Source organism: Thamnophis sirtalis, unplaced genomic scaffold (genome assembly GCF_051295495.1).
Source record: "Thamnophis sirtalis isolate CommonGarterSnake01/CBP01778 unplaced genomic scaffold, rThaSir2_p1.2 scaffold_1, whole genome shotgun sequence".
NCBI classification, from domain to species: domain Eukaryota; kingdom Metazoa; phylum Chordata; class Lepidosauria; order Squamata; family Natricidae; genus Thamnophis; species Thamnophis sirtalis.
The window spans coordinates 151,414,335-151,435,781 of record NW_028261381.1 but is presented as its reverse complement, the minus strand read 5'-3'; the positions used below and the strand labels follow the sequence as shown (position 1 = coordinate 151,435,781).

Below are 21,447 nucleotides of genomic sequence, written 5' to 3'. Positions count from 1 at the left end.
ATTCATTCTATTATTAGGAGCCGTGGTGGCGTAGTGGTTAGAATGTGGTATTGTAGGCTAACTCTGCCCACAGCCAGGAGTTCGATACTTTCCAGCCTTCTGATGTCGGCAAAATGAGGACCCAGATTGTCAGGGGCAATATCCTGACACTAAGCCCCTCAGAGAGCCTAAATCTTAAGTGCTGTTGCTATTAATGTGGTCAATAGAATGAATTGAATTCAAAAGCAATGATAACTCTGAATGTATGCTGAATGTTGTTTGGCTGTGTTGCCATCAGGAAGAAGGAGACGATGACCGGATGTCACAGTGCTCTGAACCATTCCTACACTTTAGCAGACAAGGTGACATCAGTTCTCCAAAATATAATGGACCTCCATTTCCACCAGTGGCTCCAGCACCCCAGGTTTCAGCCGATATTCTTGATCAGATAATAGAAAAACAAGAGATCTTGGAAAACAAATTGATTAGCTGGTGAGTTCTCAATGACCATGAAATGGTGATCATTATGTTTCAATCCCATTCATGCTTTGCAGCGTTTATTTGGTTTTTCATAATGTGAACAGGTAATCCTTGACTTACAATCAGAGTTAGGACTGGAGCATCTGTCACTGACCAGTGATGCAGTTGCAAATCATGTTTGATTTTACAACTTTTTTTTGCTCTAATTGTTAAGTGAATCATACAGCTGTTAAGCTAATCTGACTTTCCCCCCATTCACTTGGCTTTTCAAAAGCCCCTGGGACATTGATGATCTTAAGTGCAAGGGCTGGATGTAGGTCACTTTTTTCAGTAACATTAAACCGACATGAAACAAATGGTTGTAAGTCCAGGATTACTTGTAGTCAATTCTCATAGCCAGACAAATATCTCAGAATACATTTCATCATCAGTGACAATAAGAGGATGAAGATACTCACTTGAGAGAGAACTTTATGCAGTGCTGATAGAAAATGAAGTGTTAAGGGGGCAGTTAGATAGGGGTAGATAAAAACAGAAAGGTTGACAATGAAGAATTTGAAAGGCAAGAAAAAGGAATTTCCGTATTTTTTGGAGTATAAAATACACTGGAGTATGAGACACACCAAGATTTTGAAGAGGTAAATTTAAAAAAAAAAGATTTTTGCACTCTGCAGCTCCCAAACCCTTTGCACGCCTCATTTTTTGTGAAAAACGGGCATGCAAAAAATGTTCCCGGGGGGACAACGACCAAAAAATGGTCCTTTTTTTCATGAAAACGGGCCCGTTTTACCAAAAAAGGGCATGGCTAGCCGTTAGGAGGCTTGTATGGTGCTCCTGGGGATTTCGGGGGGGGGGGCAAAATGAGCAAAAAATGGCCCAATTTGCCCCCCAAAAGGGCATGCATAGCCTTTAGAAGGCTTGTAGGGTGCTCCTGGGGTCTGGGGAGGGGAAACTCATTTCTCCCCAACCCCCAGGAGTGTTTTTCAGGCCTCCCAAAGCCTCTGCATTTCCATTTTTGTGAAGGGACAGGGTTTCGGGAGGCCAAAAATGCTGTATTGAGTGTATAAGACACATCCAGATTGTTACCCTCTTTTTGGGGGGGAAAAGGTGTGTCTTATACTCCAAAAAATACGGTATTTATATAAGAAAATCCTAAGCCCATGAACTAACACTACTTAACTTAGCTATTCGTATTCAGAATGCTGAACAGTGCAGTTAGAGAAAATATAAACATTATTATTCCATCAGGGTAGAACAAGAAGTAATGGCACGAGTTATCAGTGGAATGTATCCATCTCAGAAAGAGGTGATTCGCAATTTAAGCTCATCAGAGAGTGAAGAGAGCCAAGCAGTATCCTCGGACATTGGTAAGTAAAAAAAAACAAACGGCTGTCTTATCCCGATTAAAGAAGAATGAATGGGTGGCAAGCTTTTACAGAAGGTATTTAGGAAAAAGATTCATATAGTATGGTGAATAGTCCTGCATTTACTGAATCTGATAAATTGTATTTTTCCTCAATTCACCTAGTTCTGCTGTTTTCTTAAGTGTGTGCTGCTGCCTCCATCTCATTCCCTGCCATGTTTTTGTTTCTATAGTAATAAGAAACATGCTCCAAGCAACCCAACACATTGATGCATTATATTATCAGATCATGTTCTCTCTTAGGAAATGAAGAATGTTTGTGTGTCCACTGTGTACACACACACACTTTCTAGTTTGTGCTTCATCAACCTCAACTCTTAAGTTTATTCCTATTTTTTCCCCCTGATTGGCAATATTCTCCCATATGTCAAGGAGGAGATCTTCCAGGCTTGTCTGGAGCTGCTATAATTTGAAACTGGATTTTCTTCACATAAAGCAGGTGGTCAGCTACTGAGATATAACCCTATTCAAAGAATGTATTCTCCCTAATGAATCTTATCTATTCTTGAGATATTAACCTTAATTTAAGTTTTAAAGGGAGCAAGACATTCTTATTAGTACCCTTCCTTACTCAATACTCATTAGAACTAGTTCAATCATTCTAGTTCCTCAGAGAAGTTTAAAATATATTGACAGATATATTCCATGTGTTTGTTCTTTCTTAAGACTCTTCTAACCACAGTCTTTATTGTCTCTTGGTAGCAAATTCCAGAAATAAACTCTATATTATTAAAGAAATACTTTCAGAAAAAACTTTAACAAAGATAATACATTTCAGTTAGTGTTCCTCAAGTTCTAATTGATAAGCATTTTTCCTCTTTCAAAATAAAAACCTTGATTTCAATAATCATGTACGTATATCTTTATTGTGAATTTTGAATTTTTTTCCGTTCCGTTCAGTCATGTCCGATTTTCAGAGATAGCGTAGACAAGTCTCTGCTATTTTCGTGGCAACATTTTTCAGAACTGTTTTGCCATTGTCTCCTTCCTAGGGCTGACAGAACGTGACTGGCCTGAGGTCATCCAGACCCAGTTTCCTGGTTTCTAGTTGATGCCTTAACCACTACATCAAACTGGCTCTAATTATGATATATAAGAAACTAGCTGATAACCTGACATTGCCCGGGTATTTATTTTTAAGGGGGAAAAATGTCTAGACCAAAAATAATTTCTAATGTTGGATTTTCTCCCTTAACAGAGGGAGCCCCCTTGTGGAGTGCTGTTACCATGGCAATTCCACTGTACTGTACTGAATCCATTTTACGAAAGTACAGTAGAATCCATTTTAAAGCACAGCAGGCCGTATCTTAACAGAACACACACCCCGAGAGGTGTTAGGAGTGTCTTACCCCCACAATATTTTTTTCTAGAGAGTAAGTCATCTGTGTACCAAGTTTGGTTGAAATTGCTTGAGGCGTTCCAGAGATATGCTGGAACACACACACATGCATACACACACACACACACACACACACACACAGCGCCATTTATTTATATAGATAGATAGTAAACTGAGATATTACATGTGTATATGGGATCATCATCTAAAATCTACAAATTAAGCATTTAACACAAAACCACATATAAACAGAAAGGCATAAGGGGAAAACGGGATATCATTCCATTCCTTGCATTGTATCTCATATCATTCCTAACAATACTCTGATTCAGGATCAGTTTTGGGATAGTAGAGAATAGAAATAACTGAAAATAAGGAATAGAATAAGGATCCTAGTACAGGTACAACTTTTAAAGTTGAATTTCTGCTTGTGTTCTGATCTTCAGTTGAAGCAGCAGGCACTAAAGGTTTTCAGCTATTTGTTGATGCTGGCGTCCCAGTGGATTCTGAAATGATAAGGCATTTTGTCAATGAAGCCCTTGCTGAGAGAATAGCTATAATGCTGGGCAACAGAGAAAGCGAAAAAGCTGCATTGGCTCCAGTCGTTTCTTCCAGTGCGCCACAGTTGCCAGAGAAGGTGAGTTGTTTTCTTCTGTACTTAGTTTGAGATTAATAAAGGTCCTTTGGAGTTGGGCAGCCAATAATTATTTAAAGTTATTGACTGCTATTTAAATGGTTTAAACCAGGGGTCTCCAGCCTTGGCAACTTTATGACTTGTGGGCTTCGCTAGCTGAGGAATTCTGGGAGTTGAAGTCCACAAGTCTTAAAGTTGCTAAGGTTGGAGACCTGTGGTTTAAACTATAGGTTGTCCTTGACTTACAGCCATTAGTTTAGTGACAGTTTAAAGTTACAAGGCCGCTGAAAAAGTGATTTATGACCATTTTTCAGCTTACAACCCATGGTCACGTGATTAAAATTTGGGTGATTGACAACTGGCACATATCAATGACAGTTGCACTGTCCTGTGATCGCCATTTGTGACTTTAACAGCAAGCTTCTGACAAGCAAAGTCAATGGGGCAAGATAGATTCACTTAACAACTGCAATGATTCACTTAACTGCAAAATTACTCATTTATCAACTGTCTTGCTTAGTAACAGAAATTTGGGGCTCAGCTGTGGTTGTAAGTCAGGGACTACCTGTAATTGGCTGCCAGGGCAGTTGCTTCAACAAGGCAATAACAGAAGTATCCAGATACCTCATTCAGTCACCTGATTGACACATCTTGCATCAGCCGTCACTTCAACCAAACAGAATAGAGCTTGAAGGGACCTTGGAGGTCTTCTACTCCAGTCTCCTATTCAAGCAGCAGCTCCTATACCATTTCAGACAAATGACTGTCCAGTCTCTTCTTAAAAACCTTCAGTGATGAAGCACCCACAACCTCTGAAGGCAAGCTGTTCCACTGGTTAATTGTCCTCACTGTTAGGAAGTTTCTTCTTAGTTCCAGGTTGCTTCTCTACTTGATTAGTTTCCATCCATTGTTTCTTGCCCTGCCTACAGGTGGTTTGGAAAATAAGTTCTCCCTTCTCTTTGTGGCAGCCTCTGAAATACTGGAATACTGCTATCATGTCACCCCTTCCAGACCAAGCACAATAGTTGTTCTTTTTTAAAGTGTATTATAACAATCTTAACATTATCTATGCATTAGCAATTATAGTAAGGAGTGACCACACTCGGAATATCAACCAGAGTTGGCAATAAGTATTCCTAACTATGGACAAAATCATTTGAGCTTCCAATGTGGATGTCCCTAGATGCATTCTTGACCCAGGTATCTGTTCTTTCTGAAGGATATACATTTCCCAGTTCTCAAACCCATAAAATCTTTGCCTTCTTGGGATTTAGTCTCAATGTAGTAGTCTTCATCCACCTCACACAGTCACTGCTTCAGGACATGCACAGTTTCTCCTGATTCATATATTACCTAGTAGAATTTAAGGTCATCTGCCACTTGGTGATACCTGCCCCCAAAATCTTGGATAACCATCTCAAGCAGTTTCATAAAGATAATAAATAGCACAGAAGATAGAATACTGCCTTATGGCACAGCACAGTGAGACTAGCAAGATGTACAGAAATAATATCCAGGACCACAGCACTACAAGGGCCACTGAGAAGCAGCTGAATCAGTGGCCATTTCTCCATAGGGCTTTGAGAAGATCAGTGGCTTTGTATATTCTTTTGGTCAGACAGCAAAGAAAGATTGGTTTAATCTTCTTATTCTGGGCATATAGAATTCCAGAATTAAGCCTTAATATGAAGGCAGATCTTGGCTTGTTTTAATATGACATTTTATATTTGTACTCCAAATCCAGACTTATTTCTTATTTGGTTTTGTATCCAGGCCGAAGAATCAAATGCATTAAATTAACATTGTCATTGACCAGTAAAATATTTGTACTTTAATAAGCTCTCCCTTCTTGGAATAGCAAGCATTAGACTTATTTAATTGAGGATTATTAATTGATTGGCTAGATAAATTTCAATTAAAATTTAAAGCTTTAGCAGAGATGAGTTAAAAGCAGTAGCAATGAGGATGGTTTCAATAGTTTTCGTATTTTTATTACCTTTGTGTGTATTTTTTTTCCTTTTCAGGAAACCATTTTATCTACTCCATCGGTCACACCTGCATCCTCACCATCTCAGTCACCACCACCTGTAAAAGAATCCTTTACTGTAAAAACCCCAGAGTCCTCTATGTCTGTTAACGAGATGGATGAAGATGTGGGTGCAACAGGTAAAAATACAGATTTGCAGACTACAAAAGGAATTGTGATTTATATGTAACCGTCTTTGCTTTGAAGCATGATTTTTTTTTGTTTTGAAGAGCTTTCTTATAAGCAAGGTTTCATGTTGTTTTTGTCACAAAGCATGATTTTAATCACTCAAAGTACTCTGGAACAAAGTACAATAGAATAGAATAGAATAGAATAACAGTTGGAAAGGACCTTGAAGGTCTTCTAGTCCAACTCCCTGCCTAGGCAGGAAACCATATGCCACTTGAGACAAATGACTAGCCAACATCTTCTTTAAAACTTCCAGTGTTGGAGCATCACAACTTCTGGAGGCAAGCTGTTCCACTGATTAATTGTGCTAACTGTCAGGAAATTTCTCCTCAGTTCCAAGTTGCTTCTCTCCTTGATTAGTTTCCACCCATTGCTCCTTGTTCTACTCTTAGGTGCTTTGGAGAATAGTTTGTCTCCTTCTTCTTTGTGGCAACTCCTGAGATATTGGAACACTATCATGTCTCCCCTAGTTCTTCTTTACATTAAACTAGGCATACCCAATTACTGCAACCATTCTTCATATGTTTTAGCTTCCAGTCTGCTAATCATCTTTGTTGCTCTTCTCTGCACTCTTTCTAGAATCTCCACATCTTTTTTACATCGTGGCGTACTGCATACACCAAAGCTGGATGCAGTATTCCAAGTGTGGCCTTACCAAAGCATTATAAAGTAGCATTAACACTTCATGTGATCTTGATTTTATCCCTCTGTTTATGCAGCCTAGAACTGTGTTGGCTTTTTTGGCAGCTGCTGCACACTGCTGGCTCATATTTAAATGGTTGGATGCACAAGTAGAAATATGCCACCTGGTTGCTACAGCTGTAACTTTCAGGCCAAACATAATTGTACCTTTACTTAAAGGGTACTATAGTAGTCACACATTATCTGTGCACTAACAACTGTAGTAAGCATCCAGGACTGACCATACTCAATATCAACCAAAGTTGGCAAAAGGTGTTTCGTTTTCATCCAGTTTTCTTCTGTGCCAATTCACATTATATCATACAGTATATTTGTGAGAACTGAACTTAAATAATTTTTGGCCCCATCTGCAATTTCCTAGATGCCCACCCATCATCCGGGAGTTTTGCATAGGAACTATGGTTGATTTGAAAAAGGAAGAGGGCTCCAGCAGCATGGGCTAACTCCATGGATTCCTTTCCTGTCACTTAGGACACTAGGAAAATGAACTTTGCTTGTGTGCTGCCCAGAGTTTCAGTAGCAATAGGAGCAGCATTTCTCTCAGAGTTCCTGTTTGCATCCCAGCTCCTTCATGTAAAAGCTGAGACACGTTATAGTGGGTATGAAAAACTGCAGTTTATGTGGGCAGACGTCTGATAGTTATATAGAAGTTAACAAACCCTTTTCTTTTTTGATAATCAAATGGAAGAAATTGAGGCTTGAATTTGATGCTAAGTTTCCTTAAGTTTCCCATCCTCTTTGTTTCCTTCTACATCCACCTGATAGATCCTCTCTGTGAAAAGTTTAGGATTACTATAATTTTAATGCAAATAATTATAATCCGAAGGAATTTTCAGAGAAAGATTAAAGTTTAATAACATTTATATGCTGCCCAATCCCGTAGGACTCCGGGCGGCTAACAATACAAATAAACCAAAAAGAAGAGAAGGAAAAAAAAAGATAGATTTAAAAAACACACCATGCACTCCATTCCAAGTGGGGCTGGACCATATTTTGGAGTCAACAGCCCCAGGCCTGCCGGAACAGCCAGGTTTTAGTGGCTTTACGGAAGGCCGAGAGAGTGGGAAGGGTCTGGGTCTCTGCGGGTAGATCATTCCACAGGGCTGGGGCAGCTACAGAAAAAGACCTCCCCCGAGTAGTCGTCAACCGGCATTGCCCGGTCGAGGGTACCTGAAGGAGGCCCAATCTCTGAGATCTTATAGGTCGTTGGGAGGTATGTGGCAGGAGGCGGTCCCGTAGGTATCCAGGTCCTAAGCCATGTAGGGCTTTAAAGGTAATGGCCAGCACCTTGAAGCGCGTTCGGAGACCGATGGGAAGCCAGTGCAGCTTGCGGAGGATAGGTGTAACATGGGTGTACCTAGGTACACCCGATATCGCTCGCGCGGCCACATTCTGGAGCAATTGTAGTCTCCAAACACTCTTCAGGGGCAGCCCCAAGTAAAGCGCATTACAGTAATCAAGCCTAGAGGTGACGAGAGCATGAGTGACCATTTGAAGTGCCTCCCGGTCCAGGTAGGGCCGCAACTGGTGCACCAGGCGAACCTGGGCAAAAGCCCCCCGGTCACAGCTGACAGATGGTATTCTAATGTCAGCTGAGGATCCAGGAGGACACCCAAGTTGCGGACCTTCTCTGAGGTGCGAAGGGTTTCGCCCCCCAGGCTAAGAGATGGAATATCTGGTCCGTTCTTGGGGGGGCAACATCAATAGCCACTCGGCCTTGTCTGGATTGAGTGCCAGCTTGTTTACTTCCATCCAGACCCTAACAGCCTCCAGGCACTGGCACATCACTTCTACCGCTTCGCTGAATTGGCACGGGGCGGACAGATACAACTGGGTATCGTCCGCATATTGATGATATTTGATCCCGTGCCGACAAATGATCTCACCCAGCAGCTTCATGTAGATGTTAAATAGGACGGGGGACAGGACCGAGCCCTGAGGCACCCCATATTTTAGGGGCCTAGGGGTCGACTTCTGTCCTCCAACCAACACTGACTGCGACCTATCTGAGAGGTAAGAGGAGAACCACCGTAACACGGTGCCTCCCACTCCCACCTCTCCCAGTCGTCGCAGAAGGATACCATGGTCGACGGTATCAAAGGCCGCTGAGAGGTCAAGAAGCACCAGGATAGAGGAATGTCCTCTATCCCTGGCCCGCCAGAGATCATTGGTCAGCGCGACCAAAGCAGTTTCGGTGGAGTAACCAGGCCTGAAACCCGACTGAAAGGGTTCTAGATAATCAGCTTCATCCAAGGTCCGTCGGAGCTGAAAGGCCACCACGTTCTCAACAACCTTCCCTACAAAAGGGAGGTTGGAGACTGGACGGTAGTTGTTAAGAATAGCTGGATCCAGAGAAGGCTTCTTAAGGAGGGGTCTTACCACCGCGTCCTTTAGGGGCAGCGGGAAAGATCCCTCCTGTAGAGAGGTATTAACAATCCTCTGGAGCCAGCCTCGTGTGACCTCCCTGCTGGTCGAAACCAGCCAGGAGGGACACGGGTCCAGTAAACAGGTGGAGGTACTTACAGCTCCCATGGCCTTGTCCACTTCCTCAGGAGTAACAAGCTGGAACTCGCTCCAAGAAATCTGATCAAGGCCCACTCTTGGCATCTCTGCAGGTACTGTCCAAGTGGAGTCCAGGTCCGTCCGAATCTGAGCGACTTTGTCCGACAGAAATTGAACAAATTCCTCGGCTCTTCCCTGCAAGGGTTCACCCGCATCCCTCCCTTTCAGGAGGGAGCGGGTTATCCTAAACAGGGCGGCCGGGCGTGATTCTGATGACGCAATGAGAGCGGAGAAATGCGTACATTTAGCCGCCCGAATCGCCACTAGATAAGTCCTAATAAAGGCTCTTAATTGTGTTCAGTCAGATTCGGATTTACTGAAAGAATGGCTCCTGGCTATAGGGCTAGATTATTCTCTCTGCATTAAAAAATAGATAATAATATAATTTGACCTTGTATTCCCTCTCTCTTTTTCTCCCCCAATACATGCAGGGTCTGAGGCAGTAGTTACCAGTCCGGTTCATACACCTGTGGTTACCCCTACAGCAACACCCCTAGTAGCCTCACCAAGCCCTCCTGTATCAGTCCGTACCCTGGACCCAGGAGTGATGAAAGGACAAACCCCTCCCAATGCATGGGGCAATACAGAACTTCCTTTGGAAGAAGAGAAGCCAAGTCCACAGAGCGAAGAAGATTATAATCCAACAGCTATGTGAGTCCTCCACAACTTTAATGACTCTTGCAGCCTTCAACTGCAAGAATAAGATACAGCCAAAAGAAAAGTAATACAAAATTAGTTTTTATGCCAAGTTGAAATTGTCTTTCTGGCATTTCTACTTGGCCAGGTGGAATACAAAGAGGCTTTTAAAAAAATATTTTGGAATATATTAAGCCTTGCGTCATATTATAGCATGCTCATCTCTGTGCTGCATTTACTCCAATGCTATAACCCCAAAAGATATAATGAATTTTAAAGAATAGCAGGCCCTGGGTTATTCTCTTCAACAAACTAGCAATGGTTTTTAAAGAAATCCAATGGAAGAGAATATACAGGTAGTCCTTGACGTGCAACAGTTCATTTAGTGACTGTTTGAAGTTACTGAACGGCACTGAAAAAAGTGACTTATGGCACTTTTCACATGACCTTTGTAGCAGCCTCATGATCACATGATCAAAATTCAGACGCTTGGCAACTGGTTCATACTTGTGACCGTTGCAGTGTCTCAAGGTCACGTGATCCTCTTTGGCGACCTTCTGACAAGCAAAGTCAATATGGAAGCCAGATTCATTTAACAACTGTGTTACTAGCTTACCAACTGCAGTGATTTACTTAACAACTGTGGCAAGAAAAAAACTGGCATTGTGGTCGTAAGCCAAGGACTACCTGTATATAGCTCAGGGTTTAATTGTGAAGCTCTTGGTGCTCCCTGAGTTATTGTTTGTTTGCAGATGTTTCATTATCCTACTAGGTAATATCTTCAATGTAGGTGAATGTGGGGTTTGCTCCCCCCACATTATATACTATTGCTTTCCCTGCCAGTGTTTTTGGAGCTGTTCTTTTCTCCTTGATTAGAATATTGTTGTCTGCTTGTCTCATAATAATCCTTACTTATCTGGATGTTGATTGCCGGAGAGATTATGTTCTAGTCTTTTTGTTTCCTTAACTGTTTTTTTTAATTGTCTCTTGATTGGTGCGTAAAGTTGTTTTATCCCTATGTTTCTATTGATGGCTAATTTGTCTAAATGCCAAGCTTCCAGGAATTCTGTAGGGTTTTTTTGGATTTAGCTTGGTCTAGGATGCTCACAGTTTTCCAGTTGAAACTGATTGAGTCTTCCCATGTTTTGGAAGATTAAGAATTTTTCATTGGGTCTTCTGACTGCTGGTTGGTTTTCATAGGAGCCCTCTGCTAGTCTTCTGCCTGTCTGATCTACATGGTGGCTATGACAGTCCTTACACTGCAGTGCTGTAAAGGATTCCTGTTTTTTCTTTCTGGATTCCTTGGTCTTTTGGTTTACTGAACATGTTTTGGAGAGGTTTGTTCAGTTTGTGTCCTGTGGTTGATGCAGCGTGCTTGTAATAATCTGTTAGCTGTTTCTGAGATATCTTGATCGATGGCAATGTTGTCATTCATAGCTTATGGTTGGTTGTGCTGTAGTGTGTTGAGTGATCAGGTACCTTTTGATAAAGTTGCATGGGAATCCATTTTGTTAGGAGATAATGTATAGGCAATCTGTTTATCTTTTCTGATGCTTTAGGTAGCTATAGTGTGTTTGCATTCATTTGATAATGTTCTTATGGGAGATTGACTTGTTACTTTGGTAATGGAACATATGGTTAGTGTGGGTTGTTTTTCAATAGACTTGTCTTTCTAATTTGCCGTTGTTTCCTCCTGCTGATCAGGATATTCAGGAAGGATATTCTTCTTCCCTTCTGAATTTTATTCTTCTGGAGATGTCATTAATTAATGTGTTTTGTCCAATTGTTCCTTTGTTATTATGGCAAAGGTGATGAAGCTGTTGTGTACCCTGTTTCCCTGAAAATAAGCCATCCTCCGAAAATATTACAACACAGCAGCAGCCATGAGGTGACTACGCTCGCCACCTCCTGCACCTCAAAAATAATAAGACCTTCCCGAAAATAAGGCCAAGTGCTTATTGGGGGTAGGGGGGGGGGGTCAAAAGAAAACAAGACCTTGTCTTATTTTCGGGAAAACATGGTACATACCAGATCCACAATTTTGGTTTTATGGGAGGGTCATAGTTTATGGGAGGGCCATAGTTTATACATACTGCATTAGAGTCTCTGCTATGAGTTCTGGTTTGTTGGTATATTTGTCCATCAAACTGAAAGGTAGTAGCAGAGATTGGTGCGGTCCATGATTCTGGACATTTTGGTCTAGTGTATTTGGCTAGATCAGGTGAGTAGTATAGTACCACTGCCATGGATTCTTTCGCTTTTTATAAAAAAGTGCAGGGGCTTTGAAAGAAACCACAATTTCATTTTTGATTTCTAGTCCACTGTAGGACAGTGATCCCCAAACTTTGCAGCTTGGCGGCCCGGGGGCGCGGAGAGAAGGGAACTGGGCCATGCAAGCGATTGGCTAGCGCACACCTGCATGCGCAATTCAACTTGTGCGAGTGCAGGGCCGGCACGCACGTACATACACGTGCAGTTCAATTTGTGCAAGTTGAGCTGCGTGTGCATATGTGCTGGCCTGCCACTTGTGCAAATCAAGCTGTGTGCATGGGCTGCGACCCGGGGATTGGGGACCCCTGCTCTATGCAACATTTAAGCTTTTTAAATAAATTATTTGGCTATATTGAATGCTGGGAGCCCTGCTAATGATACAAGAGAACAAAGAGGTATGTTGTCATTAATGGAAGTGTAGGAAGATGGATCCACAGCTTTTCACCTGCCATTGTTCTTCTTTTGTGATTTGATCTTTCTTAGTTAAGGATTAAGGATGCTCTTGAACAGGTTGTCTAGTTTCTGTATTGGGTTGGTATTTTCTAGGATGTAGACTTATTTGTCCTCCAGTAATTCTTTGGCTTTTTGTATGTATTGTATTCTGTCCATGATAATTGTGATTTGACCCTTATCTGCTGGTAGGATAGTGAAGCAGCATTTTCAAGAAATGCTAGCAAATATGTGCTAAAACTATATGTCAAAAATATGAGAATTATTTTAAAGAAATGCTAAAAAATACATGTCATCTATTATTTATAAGGGTTTTCTTTGGTCATTTTTAGTATAATGTCCGTGGGTAAGCATGAAGAGCCAGAGATTTTGGTACTGCCAACCTCTCCTGAGTTACCTAAGACCCACAGTCCACTTCCTGCAGAACCTAGAGCTCCATCACCTTCTGTGGAAACATCTAGTTCTGACCCTTCGGAAGAAAGCAGTCCAACCACTACAGAAACTGAGGCTCCGGACAGGCCCATTTCTGAAGGAGAAATTCTGTACAGCTATGGTCAACTGCTAGCTGCAAAAGGTGATGTTTTTCTTGACCTTCTATCATTCCTGTAGCGTTTTATTTTTTTTAAGAACTCCAGATCCAAGGGAATCAAGTCCAGACTTACGTCCTATAGTAACGCAATTCCAATGGTAGGTTTGTAAGAGATTTAGAATGTTTTTCCTGGTTTTATTTTTCTGGAGAACACAATGAGAGGTTTTACATATTTAAGAAGACTGCTTTGATATAATTCTTGATGTGTTACTCCAGATAGCAAGGGTTGAGAATATTGTGTAACACAATAAAAATACCACAGCTCTGGAAAATGCTTTTGCAACATGAGGCATTCTCTCTTCCATCCCACAGTTTTGGGGTTTGGAATGAAGTAATTGCTTTTGTCTCCCTCATGGGTATTTTGTAACAAGATTGGACATGATACTCTGGCGCAATCACATTTATGAGTCCTACCAATCTGGAAGGAAAAGGAAGAAACCCTTTCAGATTAAAGGGGAAGAGAGAAGATGCTAAACCAGTGGAAGAGTGATTGCTGTAGACTTTGGCAAAAATAAAATTTGAGCCTAATCTAAAGGGAGGATTTTCCTACCCATTTCGAAAATCTGTTTTGCAGATATATTTGCAGACTAAAATCCAGCTGCAATCTAAGTGTTCATTTCATAATTGTGCGTTTCTCATCTTTATAGCTTTGGCAGAAGGTGGACTGTCTTTTCCAAACCTCAGCGATAGTTTGGCCAGCACCCTTCACGATGCCCATGAGATGGTAATAAAATCATTTAAAAACTAAAAACTGAAACAAATATGATGCTGTAGCTTAATGGAGTATGCATTTAAACTGTTTCAAGAAATGTCAATTTTGGGTAAACAGTAAGCATAGAATAGGAGATTGGCTTATAAAATAGAAACATGATGATACTTTCATCCTAGCTGGCCAAAATGGTAACTAGTTTGCTTTCATACAGAGTAAATGTCCATTTTTAAATCCAAGCTGATGGGCTAGGAGCAAATTCTCGGGGAAGCCCAAATCAATGATATGCTTCTTAAGTTGAAAGCAGTACTTCATTTACAACAGTAAAGAGGTGCTGACACAGTAAGTTACAGACTCTGCATCCAACATTTCAACTTTTCTCTATTTTTGTCATCTCTTCCCCCAGTTCTTTCGAAAATGTAGGATAGAAATTGACCTTGCTGTGCACTTCGTTTGAATAGTAATTCCAATATTGTCTAGGAAGCTGTGATCTTTAGAAAACTGGCCCAACATTAGAATAAGGTTGATGCCATAGAGGTAATCCTTGGTTAAGAACCACTTGTTCTGTGACCATTCAGACTCTTGATGGCATTGAACAAGTAGTGGTTAATAACTAGTCTTCAAAATACCAGCTCTCCCAGCAATCTGCGATCATGCAATTGTAATCAGGGCATTTAGCAACCAGCTTGCCATTACAACAGTTGCAGCATCCCACAGTCACATAATGTCAATTTGTGATCCTCCTCCCAGCTTCCCACAAGCAACATCAATAGGGAAACTTGGGTAAGTCTCCCCCATCTGTGCACCTTCCTAAGGTTTGCTGCGCTTGCACTACACCTCCCTGCCTCTTATATACCCTCTCCCATCTGGCAACAGCCACCCAAATCCCACTGAGCTTCTGCTGTGCCTCTTCCCACACCTTCCCTGCCACTCATGGTCACTTGTGTACCCTCTCTCACCTGGCAGCAGCTACTTACCTGCCACCCAGCCTACTTGTTAGCCATTTGGGACTTGAAACTTCCTGCTGGTTTCCCCATTGACTTTAGTTATGGGAAGCCCACAGGAAGTTGCAAGGAGGTGTTTACTTAACAGTCCTCGGTCCTTGCCTAATGACAGCAATGGGAACTGCAGGGATTATTATTGCTAAGTGGTATAGTCTCGTGGCATTGCACATTATGACCGCATTGCTTAGTGATGGAAATTCTAGTCCCAATTGTTTGTCATAACTCAAGGAATACCTATATACTTTTTGGGCACCATCCAGGTTAGTCCATATAGTTTGTAGTCATTTCTAGGTATAGGACAAATGAGTAAATTTATCTCAGTGATAGGACCAGTAATGTGTATGCATTACAAAATCCAGATTTAATTAGTAGGATTTTTCCCTACTCAAAGGATGGGAAAGATTGAGTAATGGTCCCCAATCAGATATTTCTAATTAACTGAAATTACAACTCTTAGCTGTTGATTTTGCAAACTGAGAATTCTGGGAATTGCAATGCCAATATATCTGGCTGGTAGAAGATTGGGGATGGTTTTTCAAGAATGGCATGTTTATTAGTTATTTATTTTATTCAACATGGACACAGCCCAACTACAATGTATACATATACATTTATGTACATACAGTATGTGTATATTGATACTATAATAAGGCTTCAGTGCTTTTTCTGATAAGTGTTTTAATGCTCCTATTATTTTTAAGATGCTATTTCATTTTGAGAACCCAGAATGTCAGGAATGCAGTTTATTATGAATAGCTAGGGGGAAAAATAATTATTGTGTTTTTTAGGATTATGATCCTCCCAGTGAGGGACAAGTGATACGGAGACCCCACCGAGGACCCCATCGAGATCAAGTCCTTTCTCTCTTTTCAAAACTGAATCAAGCTCCACTTACTTTGCCTGAAGAGATTTGCCACTCAGAGGTACCATTTATTTCTAAATCTGTTGTAATAGAAATGGGCAAGTTTTTTTTTTTTTTTTGAAGGAGACATTTGAAGGCGACATATGGAGACTCATTGGTAGTGGAGCTGAAGTCACATAAAGCAAATGTGAAGTTTTGTTAATATTTTTGCTCTTTGGTAGCTAATATTTGTGTTCTTAAAAATCATTGAATGTGGGATCATAGCGATGGCTGATGAGTAGAAGATGCCTCTTTGAATACTGACAAACCCGTATCTTTTTTCATTTCCAATCACCAATGTTGTCTCCCTCTACTTCATTATTTTTTCTATAAATATTGTAATGTTTTTACTGACAGCAGTTGTTTCCCTGTTTGGAACACAAGTTATTTCATGACCCAACTGTGGTAATGAATCAAACTACTACTGCTAATAGTAGTAATTAATGGTGATAATGAGTCAAATTATTATTATTAAAAAGAGCTCTGTGCATGCTTGTGAGTAGCTGGAGAAGTCTCTATCTTTTTGTAAACAATAGCAACTTTGCCATACAGTGTTGTATAAGCACCTGGTTACAGAAAAGTCTCTTGTGTCTCTTAAGACAGATTCCTTTTTATAAAAAGAAAAGAAAGGAGATAAAGGTAAATTGATGCTTTTCTCCTCCCTCCAATTCAAAGCTCTTTTTAATAAATAAAGGAAAGCTGACCCCCTCCTTCCCTCTGCATTTGAATTTTCCTCCCCCTTCCTTTCCTTGATTCCACTTAAGTGTTACCTCTGCCCACTTTCACAAATGGGAGCCACTTCAAAATGGAGTAGATGTGCAACTCTCTGTCTCTTTCTCTTTAGGATTCTGACAACAGTGCTGGGGAACTTAGTGAGGGTCAAAGACCAAGGCTAACAAAAGCTGCTGAAAGTATCCTGATGGGACACTCTGTTTACATGGGCCAGACTACCAGCCACATTTCTAAAGAATTAACTCAACAGATGCCATCATCAGGACAATGTGACAATGTTGCAGGTATTAGTTTATTTGAATTATTATGAAGTATTCAAACAGATCATAGTATAACTTGAAAAAGTTTCTGATTACCAATTTGCAACATAAAACCATGGGTTTAAAACATCTGGAACAGTGGTGCATTGCAGGCAATACGGGTGTACCGGTGCCTGCCTGGAGCACTGGGTACCATTCTGGTACGGTGCTCCGGAGAGCCCACCTGCCTGCCCGCCCGCCCGAGCTCCTTACCTGTATTTGAGCTCTTCAGTGCTTCCGCGCATGGAGCGCACGGCTCCTGCGCGATGTTCCACCGAGCAGCTGAAGTGTCATGGAGGTTCTTAGAGGCGTCCCAAGAGGTAAGGATGCATGCACGCATTGCACTCGCACTGCATGCGTTCATGTGGTGGACCCCAGACCCTGTTGCACGGTACCAGTTGCAATGGAATCCGGAACCTACCACTGATCTGGAAGGGTCACTTCTTAATTCTACATGTTGGGAGATAAGTAAAAACTAATTCCATAAGGTGTGCTAACTAATATCTAACTTATGTAGGGATTATATAGATTAAAGACTTTTAAAAAGTCTGGCTAAATTTAGCTAAGATTTGCTGGCTTTTAGAAAGCAAAACAGAAAGTGCATCTTCAGACTGGCACACATTACTCATTGGAAATTGGAGCAACTATCGCAGTATATTTCTTACGATATGGTTTAAATCCTGAATTTCTGTTGCCAATCAAGCAAGAGCTTAGGCAAAGGACATAGCGCAGTGGGGAGAACCCTTAGAAAGCATCAGGTCCCATCCTTGGCTGTAAGGTAATAAGGTGAGTAAAACCTTTGACTTGACCTTCGAGCTATAGCATCATGAAAGGCCCAATTCTGTAATAGGCACTTCCCAATATTGACATTACATGTTTACATTTTAATATTTTCAGAAGCAAACACTTGAACTAAAAGTATTTTCTTGCTTCAAGAGTTCTTGATTTAAAACAGCCAAAGAGAATACAGTTAAAATAACACACTTAGCCCAGAATACATTTTTCTGTGTGTGTGTGTGTGTGTGTGTGTGTGTGTGTGTGTGTAAAACTCTTGAATAGTAGCAAGTTTTTATGATAATTCTGTAAAAAAAAGAATAGTGTAGAGCGTGGTTATATATCATTCCACCAACAATTTAGGTTAAGTGTCCATATTTTATTTCAAGCTTATTGCTTGCATTATAATTCAGAATTATTAACAGTTAAACAGCATATGAAGCCATCTGGTTATAAAGATTACATATTTTCAGAATCTGACTTTGCACAAATTAAAAACATTAAATGAGCTTTTTTAAAATAAACATTGAGCTTAGATACTTGGAAATAAAAAGCATGTTAACTGATTCCTGGTATTAAAGGTAAAGGGCCCCTCGCACATATGTGCTAGTCATTTCCGACTCTAGGGAGCGGTGTTCATCTCCATTCCAAAGCCAAAGAGCCAGTGCTGTCCGAAGACAACTCCATAGTCAGTGGCCAGCATGACTAAATGCCGAAAGTGCATGGAACCTTCCCACCAAAGGTGGTTCCTACTTTTCTACTTGCATTTTTACATGCTTTCAAACTACTAGGTTGGCAGAAGCTAGGACAAGTAACGGGAGCTCACTCCATTACACAGCACTGGGGATTCGAATCGCTGAATTGCCGATCCTTCTGATCGACCAGCTCAGCATCTTATCTACTGAACCACCACATATCCTGGTATTAAGTAATGGTAATTCTGACATTTTGTAAAGATCAATATTTTCTGTGGTTAATATTTTAATATAAAAACTCAGCTTAGTGTGAATTCCAGGTAGTCCTTATTTATCAATTACCTCATTTAGTGACTGTAAGCAGTTTTGGCATTGATGAAAAAGTAATTTTAGACCAATTCTCAGATTTATGACCTTCACAGGTCTATAAAGCAAAGGAAAGCTGAGATAAGATCATGAGCAAAGATGTGGTTTCACTTAGTGACAACTTCACTGAATGACAAAGTTTCTGGTCCACTTGTAGCTAAATGAGGACTACCTGTTTAATATATTTGAAACAATGAGCAACAGCACTTCTGGCAGGTTTTGTGCAGTTATTAGGTGACGACTGCATAGTTATTAAGTGAGGACTTTAAGCTTATCCTGTCCTGTGAATACTGCATGTAAAAATGGATTGTGTCTGTTGATGGCTGAGATGGGCAGACTCAACCATATTTTCAACAGGGAAAGTGAGCATTCCTAGACCAAACTAAAATCCAAAATACTAGTGAGAGAGGAATAAGATAAACAGGAATTAACACTAGACGAAAAAAGCAGAAAATAATACTTTAATCATGGAACTACCATGGGGAAAACTACACCCCCATCAAGATTGGCAGTGCACGCTACTGTATGTAAACAGGGAGCAAACCCCACTCACCACAAACCTAGGCTTTCCGCTCTTGTTTCCAAAGCTGGCCCAACTGAAGGTGAAAATTCTCTCCAGCCTTCCCTCCTTCTTCAAAGGCTTCCTCACCACGTTTTACAGTGCTGCCGCCTGACCCCCATGAAAGGTGGTCTAGGCAAGAGTCAGAGGTGGTGTTCAGCTGGTTCTCTCCAGTTCAGGCGAACCGATAGTGGCAGCTGCGGGAAGCTTTGCCCACCTGCCCAACATAATGCACGAACAGTGCACATGCACAGACAACGGTGCACATGTGCAGATGAGATGCGTGCGCTCACATTTGCGTACTGGTAGGGAAGGTGAGTGAATCCCAGCTCTGTCAAGAGTCATTGTTTTACATACATACACACACAACACACACACACACACCCCAACCATTCCGAGCTTGAGGATTTTATTCATATCTGAGCTGGCAAGCTGCCAAACATGCCCAGACTTGGGGAGAAGGACCTCTCCTTTTGCATGGTGCGCTGGATCCCAGGGTGACTCGCTCATAACAGCAAAAGACAGGCTAAGCAGGAGTCATTACTCTGGGCTGGGCGCTTCAGGAGAAAGAACCTTCATGGCCAAGAAACATTATTTCTATCAATAACATAAATAAATAGGTAGGACCAAGATGAGGCTATAGTAAAAGTGATTGGGGTCATGTGGAAACTCAGTGAATGACAATGGGATTCTTTGATATGTATTTCTTTAGGAAATTTCTGTGTTGAATACATGTTTTAAATATACATTTATTCATGGCTATAGATGGTCATAGAAATGAATGTAATTCTGACAGCATAATTTATGATGATAGATCGAGAGAATTAATGAAGACTGTAAGGATGATGAGATGTTTTAAATATGGGGCATACCTGTATTTTTTTAGCATCAGGAGTTGGCCTGGTGAAATATGGTTTGGAAAAAAAAGAAAACAGTGAAAGAAATAAGATTGAAAGTAGAACAATTGTAGGAAGAAAAAGTAATTTCCCAGTATGTACTGTTGTGTCATTGCAATAATTGAGGTATAATGTATAATTTAGGCTTGAAATTGCCCCCATTTTGTGTGATGCAACTCTTTATGAAAACTTTCATTATGCCTTCTGCCAATAAAGTATTTTTAAAAGGTGATATTAAGAGATTTATGACTAAACTTTGTTTATGCCAACATGGACTAGTTTAGGAGTTTCAGTTTCAAAACATTTTCTGTCTGTTGGCAAAATTCCCACCAGTTATTTTGAAAAATCATGAGCATGCATGTAAAGAAGTACAGTGAGCTACTCTGTATTCAAAATACAGTGAGTAAATAAAAGTTTTGCTCCTCTTGTCTGAGAGTAACCTACAAAGAATGTAGATAGCAGTGTTTCAGCCATGGGATCTCACAAACAGTACTGAGCTATCAACCCATCTTTATAGGTGTGCACTGGAAATGGTAACATTTTAAATGGAAACCGTGTTTTTAATATGTTTTTAATCTCTCAGGAGATAGTCCTGGTGTTCCTGATGTTACTCACGGGCCAATGAGCATAGCTGAACTTGCTCATGACTCTCTAGGGGCATATGGAAACACCAAGCTGACACCTCAGTTGGATGACTCATTGCAGGTAATACGATGGAATAGCCCTTGCTATAAATAAATAAATACGCATAAAACGGTATTTGACTGTTTTAGTATTCTTTTAAATATAGAGTACTCAAATGCATGTAATTGTGCTAATGACCCAAAGCCAAGGAGAGGTGTTCCGGATTTTGCAAAAGCTTTTCTGTATATTACAAAGCACCCTCTCTCCCGAAGCATTTAACAAGATTTCATTAGAGGTAGAATCACATGATTTGTGTGTGTGTGTGTATTATCCTACTATTTTGCTTCTGAAGTGGTTTTTGACATGTTATTCTTTTGTTCTCAGCGAAAAAGAAAAGTGTTTCTCTAACCTGAATTCACATAGACTGAAGTTGAATTCAGATGTTAAAAAAAGTTTTTTTTTTAAAGTCTCACCTACCATGGAGATAGCTATCTAGTTTCTTTCTTTGCACGGAATATTTGCATACCATTTCTCACTACCCATTAAAAAAATAAAGGCACATAATTCGTATCAGTAAGATGCAATTCAAGTGCTGGTTGTTACTTATA

General features: G+C 40.7%; 1 protein-coding gene across 4 annotated transcripts in view; it reads left to right on the top strand.

Moving 5' to 3' along the window:
- The window catches only part of KIAA0586 (KIAA0586 ortholog), a 74,431-nt gene that overhangs the window by 28,922 nt on the left and 24,062 nt on the right, over positions 1 to 21,447 (top strand). For all 4 annotated transcript variants that reach the window (XM_087727831.1, XM_087727826.1, XM_087727821.1 and 1 more), the window contains exons 22-31: positions 278 to 471; positions 1,708 to 1,826; positions 3,668 to 3,858; positions 5,880 to 6,021; positions 9,766 to 9,985; positions 13,024 to 13,265; positions 13,928 to 14,004; positions 15,782 to 15,916; positions 16,739 to 16,910; positions 20,799 to 20,920. In XM_087727831.1, coding sequence (XP_087583957.1) covers positions 278 to 471; positions 1,708 to 1,826; positions 3,668 to 3,858; positions 5,880 to 6,021; positions 9,766 to 9,985; positions 13,024 to 13,265; positions 13,928 to 14,004; positions 15,782 to 15,916; positions 16,739 to 16,910; positions 20,799 to 20,920 — 1,614 coding nt within the window. The remainder of the gene's footprint in view (positions 1 to 277; positions 472 to 1,707; positions 1,827 to 3,667; positions 3,859 to 5,879; positions 6,022 to 9,765; positions 9,986 to 13,023; positions 13,266 to 13,927; positions 14,005 to 15,781; positions 15,917 to 16,738; positions 16,911 to 20,798; positions 20,921 to 21,447) is intronic.